At 47.7% G+C, this 10,266-nt stretch overlaps 1 protein-coding gene across 1 annotated transcript; it reads right to left on the reverse strand.

Moving 5' to 3' along the window:
- Positions 1-409: 409 nt before the first annotated feature.
- ankrd53 (ankyrin repeat domain 53) lies at positions 410-3,053 on the reverse strand. Its single transcript, XM_068728331.1, has 6 exons — positions 2,973-3,053; positions 2,734-2,821; positions 2,014-2,213; positions 1,477-1,641; positions 1,267-1,387; positions 410-1,110 (listed from the first exon to the last, which is right to left on the reverse strand). The coding sequence occupies exons 1-6, from the start codon at positions 3,023-3,025 to the stop codon at positions 550-552; spliced, it is 1,188 nt and encodes a 395-aa protein (XP_068584432.1). The 5' UTR covers positions 3,026-3,053; the 3' UTR covers positions 410-549.
- Between the last annotated feature and the right edge of the window lie 7,213 nt (positions 3,054-10,266).

Genomic DNA, 10,266 nt, shown 5'->3' on the forward strand with positions numbered 1-10,266 from the left:
AAAGGAAAAAAGACAAAACTGCGACACTGCCCCCCCCCCCCCATACATACACACACACACACACACACACACACACCTTAAGCTGACAGGCCACAGCTCGCAGTCACAACCATGCTGCTGACAAGCCCTCACCTGGATCCCAGAGTCGGTTCCCTGGGGGGACCAGTGAAAGTGCAGGGATCCATCTGAGACAGGTGACCCAGTTCACTGAGGTTTTCTCACCCCTCACTCACCCCTCACTCACCCCTCCGTTCATGTGGCATTTTTAATTTTGTCACTTTAGTCTCGGCGCGGCAGAATATTGAGTTGGGAAAGGTTTGCTGTTACGCACAGAGGACACTGCCAGAACTTTTACTAAAGTATAATCCTGGAATTACAATAATGTTAATTTCCTCAAAATGTTGTATAGAAACTATGTTAAATCTAAAAAGGGCTTCATGCTCTTTGATCCTCCCACAAAGTTTGGATGTAAAAATACATATTTCAACAGCAGAGTTTTAATACATTTCCTCCACACTAATACTAATTCCAGGTGTCGGAGTGTGACGATCAGTAGTGTCCGGGCTCCAGCGCTTCAGCCAGGTGCATGGCCACCTCTGTCCAGGGGGAGGTGCTCCGCCCCCGGGGCTGTCCTCTGTGCTGGACCTCCACAATGTCCCGTGGCTCAAAGCACCGAGGGGAGGCGATCCTGGATGGGAAGGCTCTGGGGAACAACACCCTCTCGAGGACATCCAGAGGCACGTCCGGGGCGGGGCGACGCGTGCCGTCCCACTCGGTTCTGTACTGAGGCCGCCCGCCGCCGCCGGCGCCGCCCCGCCACACCGTGACTTGGTCCCGCAGGTCCGGCTCTCTGAGGGGCTTCTCCGGCTGGAGGCCCGTGAAGACGGTCCAGGGTCTGGAGGACGAGGCTGGAGGTCCCTTAGTGGAGGTGCCCTGGTCCTGCGGAGGACCTTCCGACTGCTGCTTGGCTCGTTCTGGATGAGAAGTGTTCTGATCCGATGGGAGGCACTGGGTGTGGTACTGACTCGCCAAGACTCTGGGGGATGAATCCTTTAGGAGAGGAAAACCTTTCTTGTTCGCCCACTCTGCCGTCTTCTCATCTACAAGTGTCTGAAAGATATGTCACACATTGTTGAAGTATACATTTTATAACATTTGATGAACAGAATACCAGAAAATATGTGATTTTTTTTTTTTGATGACATCTGTGACATCACAGTTTAGGGTTCATTTATGTTGGATCATTTCCACAACATACAAACTAACCTTTTTATTGAGATCATTCAGTTTGACCACATCCACAAGATCTCTGTACAACGTCTGAACCAGCTTCCTCTCCTGCATTTCTCTCTTCTTCTCCGCCCGCCACATGCAGCTTTTCAGATACCTCCACATGAAACACAAGCAGCCTTGACAATCGTAACCGTAACAGCGTCACAGAACCTTGAACCCTGAACTGTTCTTTTAGCTCGCTACCTGGCCACCTTCCTGCGGCACCAGATGCGGGCCACATCCAGAGGGGTGTGTCCCGTGCCGTCCTGGGCCAGCACATCTGCTCCGGCCCGCGTGAGGGTCTCTGTGCAGTCCAGGAGGCCTTCGGAGGCGGCCAGGTGCAGCGGGGTCGTCCCTGAATCTGTGGTACTGGTAACAACAGAAATAAAAGTATTTAAGAAAAAAACCCTCTGTTCTCTCGGCTTGTTTCTGTTATCATCATCACCACCATTTCTTTTGTCATAATTATCCTCATTACCATCATTATCCCTTCCTACAGTCAGCTATAAACTTTCACCATCGTCTCACTGTAATCACAGTTCCACTGTTGCTCTCTGCAGCTTTTATTCTAAGCTTCTCGTTTTATATCGCTTTACTTTGGTGATTGAATAAGCCGAGTGCCTCTGGATCCAGCTGACAGAATCCATAAACGAAACCCATAATAGAAAATGCAGCTGCCTAAAGTTAAAAAAAAAACAAAACACATGCGCAGAGCAATTGTTCACACATTGAGGCCCTTACGCGTTGGCGTCGGCCCCGTGCTCCAGCAGGTACGCGAGGCAGGAGGAGGCGTTGGGTGAGCTCCGGGCCGACAGCACCATGTGAACGGGCCGGCGACCCTGGAGATCGCTGCCGTTGACCCGCTCCTGCCCGGACTCCACCAGGCGCTGCACCGTAGCCAGCCGGCCGTAAAGGCAGGCCACGTGGAGCGCCGACAGACCCTGGAGGGCGACACACAAGTTGTGCGTGCAGTTGTGTGCGCTTTCTCACTGGCATGGCTTACTGGGATAACCGCACGCAGTCACACCTGTGTGTGTTTCCTGCTATGACCTCAACAAAAGGTGCACATGTGGAAATGAAGTACATGTAGTGTAGAGTTCTTTTTTTTTTTTTTTTGAAGCACCGGCTTTCATTTTCATTTCATTGTGTGCTTTTAATGAAAAAACATGTTTTAAAGGGAAGTATTTATAGGCCAACCATGTCTTTGAACGCAGCACAGTAGCTCCTCCACAGATTAACATGTGCCCTTGTTCATTTAATTGCATTTTTATAAACCCACAGCAGTGAAATCCCATTCAGGCCTACATTATAACACATCAAGGCTCAGTGAATACTCCTGAGACTTTTATACTCTTTTGACCTTTAATTGTGTACACATGTGGTGGTTATACCATGTGGGGTAGACACTAATCTATTGTTATTGATGTGATATTAATCTATCCGTTATGTTAATGAGCCCACCTGTCTGTTCACGCGTTCATCCAGCCTCTCTGGGCTCCCGACGACAACAGCTGGAAACATGAGCCCGTCTGGGGGAGATCCGTGCGTCCTGCAAAAAAATAACACCGTAAGGCACACGAGATATTCACGCTAACATGCACCAAATTGGACAATAAGAAAACATTGGCCTGATTTTTCGGAGATGTGTTCAAAATGTCCCATAACATAACAAACTCTCAAAAGCAGTTCCTTTTATTTACCAGTTTTTACATCTTCCACGTCTCCGTTTCCTGGATTTGTTGACGGGTTCCATGATTGCCGTGGAAACATGGTCACCAGGAAACGAGCCCTGATTTACCACAACTCTCATCTCACATTTGAAACAGTAGAATGCATTAATAATAGCCGCAGACTGTATAATAGCGCGTAATATTCGCACTGAGGCATAACTTGGCCTAATCCTTTTTTTTAATTATTGTTTTATGTTGTCTCAATAAATCACCCTGAGGCGACGCTAGCGCCCCCTGCCGGCATCAGGAAGATAAAGTGATGTTTTCGTGGTACTGAGTCATTTATAAATGAATATAATTATGGATTAATGCACAACTTTGAGGCGTGGGCTAAGTGCCCAGTGCGGGAGAGAACAACAACACGCATGCGCAGAGCATACTGATTGCGTGTTGTCACGCTGCACTCTGATTGGCTGTTTGCCTGGTCCTATGACGTCATTGCTAAGAGTTAGCTTGTCAGAGATGACGCTTTTGTTTTCGCTTCCCACGTGCGTTATTCGGAGGAGACGCTGCCTGGTTAAGAACGAGCTTTAAGGATCTCTAGCATCTTTGTTTACACCAATTTCCAGCGCACCAGAGAGTTGAGGAGAACAGGTATGGTTAAGTTGAATTGTCACCTGTGTTAATATTTGAATTGTGAAATATCGTATTATGTAAAATAACGTCATTTTCTGGTTTTGCATATGTCCAAAAAGTTGTTGCCCCACCATTTTCCCACCTAAAAACGTCACTGAAAAGGCCTCTATAGCTCTCTAATAGGGACTTTCCACCAGCATGTTTAGTGTCATATACAGTTAACTAAAGGCAGATATTTATTATTGTTGATTCATGATTGAGCACCTCCAATACTGTTTATTTGGTCTCCACAAGCAGTCAGTTGAATTTAATTAAAGGTGTATTTAAAAGAAGTGACCTTCCTCCTTTTTTTTTTCTTTTTTTTTTTACCTCACTATTGACTAATTTAGCAAACAGCTGGCTGCAGGTGTTCAAATGAAAAAGTGGGACACAACTCCTGCATGAACACAGCCTTCATTAGCATGCAGTCGTTGGCCGCTGTGTCCGGCGACACCTGTTGGGTCTGAGTTAATGTAATGGCTTGTGACAGAGAAGGGCAGATGAGTGGCTGCAGGCACGCCAGAAATGGATACTTCCACCCTCCCGTGCGGAGTCCACAGCCGTCTCCTCATGCATCCCCTCGTGTGTTTTGTATTGACCATGCATTAAGGATTGGAAGCTCACACTTGGCCTGAGATAAGCAGATCGATCCTGCCAATACTGTGGAGGCCTCAGAGTGCCAGTTTGTTCCTGCTGCACGCCCGGACCTGCTGCCACGCTGGAGGCCGATGTGAAATTAAACAGCCATGTTCTCCATGTCTCTGTGGGATCGACGGGCCGGTCGTGCAGCGCGGCCTCTCTCCGATCACTGCTATTGACCACTTGACCCTGACCGAGCGTGAGCACATCTGTCCTGTGGAGATCAATGCGTGTCACGGCAGAAATACTCCAGTATGGGTTCACAGTATTTACTTCTTGAGCAAATCAGACTCGTGAGAATTTAGGGGATTCAGAAGATTAAAAATCACCAGGCTCACGTAAATCTACTTTATCGTGGGTTTATGGTTGTCAAATCCTAGAGAACTGACGGTCAAAGTCACGCAGTGTGGCGAAAGTTAAACTCACCCAAATGTGAAATTAAATTATTCTCTTAACTGTTTAAATTTGCCATTTGGATGCCCCCATTTCTTACCAAAATAAATCAAAAATGTCAAAAAGGAATACAAAAACAGTCTTTTATACTGTCTAGCGGTGATGTAAACGTCTACAGTAACAATACAACAACGATAATTGTCTCATCGCCTTCTTCGTCGTCGTGGTAATGACGTACTGAACATCCGTTTCATTATTTATTTAATGTCCACTGCTATTAAAACAGCGCGCCAAACAAGGCAGGCTGTACATTTCCCTGCAGTTCTTCTATTTGTGACTAACATTGTTTAATTATCTGTCATCCTCCGTCACTCAAAGCTGTCGAAGGTGCGGCGGAGGGTCAAGGACGGGCCATGGACAACCAACCCCCCCCCCACCCCCCCCACCCCCCCCCCCCCCCCCCCACCCCCCCCCCCCCCCCCCCCCCAGAGCCTTCGCCTTTATCGCAACACGGCCACACACTGCTACTTTGATGACAAACACGCATGTGTGTGTGTGCGCAGAAAGAGTGAGTACAAGTAAACCGTGTGTGTGTGTGTGTGTGTGTGTGTGTGTGTGTGTGTGTGTGTGTGTGTGTGTGTGTGTGTTATATGGGTTAATAGTGAGAGCACGGCCCCGCTGCGGCTTCCTTTGACCTCGGTCACATGTCATGGAGGTTGTCCAGAGCCTTCGGGGTAGAGCTCTTTCATGTTTGACTTTCAGCACAAGTCCCTGGACGACGACCCCCGACGTGACCTCTTTCTTCTGACAATTGAGTGTGTGCGTGTGTGTGTGTGTGTGTGCGTGTTTGATTGTCCATGTTCTGTCAAAGTCTGTATGCTTGTGTAGGCTCCTTAATCTTAAAAGCTTTCTTTTATTCATCTTTTTCATGCTAAGGGGAATTTTTTCCGACATTAAAACACATTAGGGATGGAAGTACTTTACATTTGAGTACTTGATGATACCAAGTACGGATATGAGTGCTTAATAACGCCAACGACTTTGAAAACATGTTTCATTTTCATCAGCTGTTCCTCACTTACTGACTGGAACATAAAATGTGATGCTTTTGCTGACATTTTCACGTTCACCTTTGTGTTTTCATGACACACACACACAGAGCATGGTTTTCAACAGGGAAGTTAATAACAAACCATTTATCAGTGTCATCACTTAAAAGAAATATTGAAAATAGAAAAAACCTGACCGTTCACAGGTCGCCTTTCAGCGCCCTCAAATTCATTGCCTTCAATGTAGACTCAGAAACTCGTGTGTGTGTGTGTGTGTGTGTGTGTGTGTGTGCGTGCATGCATGCATTAGTTACAGCACATGCAGTTGGTGCAGAGCAGATTAGCAACGGGCCGATCGCAGCTGTGTAAACCTGCTTAGGGCGAGGATGAAAGTGAGATCATGCGCCAGCAGCATCACGACGGGCTCTCCCATTGGTCCGTCACATCCTCCAATCACATCCCATCTGTTTTTATTTAACGGTGCACATGATATGGATAAAATCCTATCACCTTATTTGTTTTCTTAGATAAGATAATTTGGCATTGTATCATTGATTGATAGTAGTCTGTGCAGATGGACTGAAGCCAAGGATGCCAACAAAGTAAAGGACCTGCTAAAGACAGGTTGTTGGCCAGAATCAAACCAGGGACATCGGTCATAAGACACCCTCAGTCAAACCCGGTGGGTCAGCGTGGACAAGTTGTTTTCATTAAGTAGTAGCATCCAGAAGAGACGGAAGTGATGGAGAGCAGAAACGGTGAGCAGAGAAAGTGAATTGAGAAGAGAAATGGAGGGATAGAGGGAGAAAAGAGTTAAAGAGGAGAAGATGAGGAGTCGATACCGGAGCGAACACACAACCTTGATCTGCCTCCATATTTGATGAGCCACCTTACAGGGACCCTGTGCCCCCGGGGCCTCTGAACTCTGCTTGTGTAAGTGCGCTGATGTTCTCTCTCTCTCTCTCTCTCTCTCTCTCTCTCTCCTTTTATCCTCCTCCGGTTCTCCTCCCTCTTTTGCTTCCCCATCCTTTTGCCTTTTACTCCATCCCTTAGCTCCTCCTCTCTCTCTCTCTCTCTCTCTCTCTCTCCTTTTATCCTCCTTCGGTTCTCCTCCCTCTTTTGCTTCCCCATCCTTTTGCCTTTTACTCCATCCCTTAGCTCCTCCTCTCTCTCTCTCTCTCTCTCTCTCTCTCTCTCTCTCTCTCTCTCTCTCTCTCTCTCTCTCTGCCTCATGCTCAGCCAGGCGGCAGCGCGCTAATGCACCATGGCACATTCTGCAGCTTGGAGTCACAATGCGACCAGGCTTTGCGCAGTGACCGCACGGCGACCTCCCTCAGTATCGCTGCGCTGTACCAGGGCCTCGTTTGGGGCGAGGATTGAGGTGATGGATGGATGGACGGGTGGGGGTTCAGAGTTGGATAGAGGAGGAGGAGGAGAAGAAGAAGCAGGGTTCTGCTACTGATAGGTATGATCAGATCAAACGACAGTGAGATGAATGAATTGCGAGCGGAGAAAAGGCCGAAGCGCCCTGAGATCCAGAATCTTGAATTATCAGTGTCAGACCAGACCATATTACTCTGTACGTCATGTATATGTGGTTTCTCATACTGCAGAAAGCGCATATTTTTACACCTGGCGATGACCCAACAGCTGAGCCGCTGCTGCCACTGGACATCTAGGTTCTCTCAACGGTCATTGAAGGTGTTACTCCTTCAATGACCGTTGAGAGAGGAGGAAGGAAAGGAAGGGTTTTTTTTTTTCGCCTCTCCTTTCACGGGGCCGTGCTCTTTCATCCCCGAGGTCCCGACAGACATCCCGCCATCACACCTTCCCATGATCCCGAGTTTCTTTTCTTTCTTTTTTTTTTTTTTCTTCCCACATCCCTTCAATCCTCACAGTTCAGCAGAAACGACCAGAGGGAAGGAGAGAAAGAGCGAAAAGGACTGAGATAGTGAGAAAATGAGGGAGGCCTTAAAGGTCAGCGTGTCGAAGGTGGAGGAGAAAGGGAAGGACGAAGGACGGGTAAAGAGACAAGCTCAAACTCAACGCTTATAGCAGACGTGTCCCGTTTTGGTTTTTAGGTTGGGAGAACTCTCAAGAGTTTCTCCTCAGAGCTGAAGGGGATTTAGTCCATCTGTCGGTCGCCACATCTTCCATCATCGCTGCTGTTGGCAGTTCTCTAACATCGAGCTCCACTTTACTGTAATTCGTACCACTGATCTTTAACAGTTGTGGAAATAACACAGATGCTGTGGATTCAATGTGGCGGAGCTGCTCTTATTACGAGGGACAGTCTTGTTTAGTGCTTGTTGAATGCTTTGCAGCTATGAGCGTCCTGGAAAGCGTAACTATTTGAACTTGACGTACTTTATTGCTGCCTTCCAGATCTAGACCTTTTTAGACTTGGCCCGTGACCTCGGAGTTTACTGGTTCAGCCGCTGTGTGAACTCACACTCTGGTTGTGTGTAAAGCTGCAAAAAAAGAAAAAAAATCAACCGCTCAGCAACACCGTTAACAAGGTCATGTTCCCAAATGCATCCGCTCCTTCCCTTCCCAGATTGCGCTTCGAACAGCAGCAAACCCGCTGCTATCAAACCGGCACATGAGCGTGAAGCTGAGGGAAACGAGCTGAAGCGCAACCGCCGCGACGCACGCTACAGCCAGGCCGTCCCGTGTGAGTGCAGCTGCGTGTGTGTGTGCAGCTGCGTGTGTGTGTGTGTGCGTGCGTGTGTGTGTGTGCTTTTCTCCCCCCTTTTACACGAATGTGTGTTGCCACTGACACCGTGACCCTTTTCTAATATGGCGGGCTCTCCTCTTTGCTATCCAGGTCACGGAGCATTGGCTCGTCCCGGTTCATGAGCGGGGCAACGCTCCACAAAACCCATTGTTCTTGTGACACGCATCCAGCTTATATTCATAAAAAAAACAAAAAAACACAAACGTGGTGTTGGTGGAGATGACGCGACGTTAAAATGCAAATGCCATCGGGACAGCGATACCACAACAGCTTCGGGACAGTCGGCCACTGTATAATGTGTACACACTCTGCTTAGACAAACGTGATCCGACAGGAAGGGAAAGACACACACACACACACACACACACACACACACACACACACACAGACCTGCACACAGTGTAAATGATGTTTTTTGCCTGGGGTTTTTTCATCTATTCAATTTAAGTGCTTGTATTTTGCTCTTTTCTATGAACCGGGGAGCTGGAATTAGGCCAAAATAAACACAATAAGGAGGAGGAAGAGGGGGGGGGGGGGGGGTGATGGCGGTAGAATAATACAAACTAACAATGTCCTGACCGTTATTTTGCTCTCCAGACACATACAGCAGCCTAATTACCGCCTTTAAATAATTCAGCGGTGTGGCAGCTACATGCAGAAACATGGAAATCCATTTGGGCCGACAAGGCTAAAAGGATGTAGCCTCATACGCTGTGTGCGGCGTGTTGATCGCTGTATTATTGATGCGGGATACGCCGAGTGTTTTATCAAGCTCAACTGGAACTGAAATAGACCTAAACTTAACCCCAAAGACTCGACGTGTGATGAATCACAACTCAAGACATTATTGGATAATTCATTGGCATCTGTTCTTCGCAATGGGCTCCGGAGCTCTGACAATGATATTGTGAATACATGCGTCAATGGTCGTCAATGGTTATGAAAAGGGTTCTTAACTTCAATAGGATGGAGAAGAATTCAACAGGATAAGACTTTCAGTTTTCATCCAGATGTTTTGTACGTTTCTCATGCAAGACCCATAATGCACCTCAGCTGAAACGCACTAAAAGCTGCATTACCTGCGGGGGGGGGGGAAAACAAGCCGATCTGCACTTACACCACTGACAGATGTTCACCTTATAAAGCAGATCTAGCACTCGTGTTAGGGAACTGTTGTTTATCTACACATCAAGCAGACGCCAAGCGACATCTTTTTTTTTTCCAGTTGTGTTTCTGTCAAACGGATGAATCGAGTCCGATATTCACTCTCCTTCTCGCTCCGTTTCGGTTTTTCGTCGTCTCCTGAGGGAAATATCTCGCTCTTAAGCTGCTGAACGCTTCACCAGCTATTAGCTAACGTTGTCTGTCTGCTGTTTGGTGCTTGGCAGGTTGTGTACAGTGTTTTTTTTTTTTTGTATTATTTGTATTGCTGTAAACAGCTGCCTGCTGCTGCTAGAAAGGAGGTGTATGAGCGCGGCGACAGTGACTCACATGCAGTAAGAAGAACCAGTCTCATGTGTTTATTCCTGCCCTTGTACATACTATAAGTGTGTGTGTGTGTGTGTGTGTGTGTGTGTGTGTGATCCTCACTTCCCCTGGCATCCCCCCACAGTGCCGACACTAAGGTCTGCCACCCTTCCTGTCCAGCTCCTCTAACCCCGGGGTCGCCACGGCGGCAGAGCACAGAGCAGCGGATTCTGATCCCGTCTGGCATGTTTGGGCTCTCCCTGCACATTCAGTCAAGTCTGCATGCAGACACCTACTGTGCTGTGTGCATTATGCTCCTACAACTTGTGTGTAGTGTGTGTGTGTGTGTGTGTGTGTGTGTGTG

The sequence above is a fragment of the Cebidichthys violaceus genome, unplaced genomic scaffold, assembly GCF_023349555.1.
Source record: "Cebidichthys violaceus isolate CVI_PGR_0920_01 unplaced genomic scaffold, fCebVio1.0.p SCAF_41, whole genome shotgun sequence".
NCBI lineage: Eukaryota > Metazoa > Chordata > Actinopteri > Perciformes > Stichaeidae > Cebidichthys > Cebidichthys violaceus.

Coding starts and splice junctions, on each gene's coding strand:
- ankrd53 (XM_068728331.1), bottom strand. CDS start 3,025: ATGGAACCCGTCAACAAATCCAGGAAACGGAGACGTGGAAGATGTAAA. Junction 2,822..2,972: donor CGTGGAAGATGTAAAAACTG/GTAAATAAAAGG, acceptor ATTTTTTTGCAG/GACGCACGGATCTCCCCCAG. Junction 1,642..2,013: donor CACGGGGCCGACGCCAACGC/GTAAGGGCCTCA, acceptor TGTTGTTACCAG/TACCACAGATTCAGGGACGA.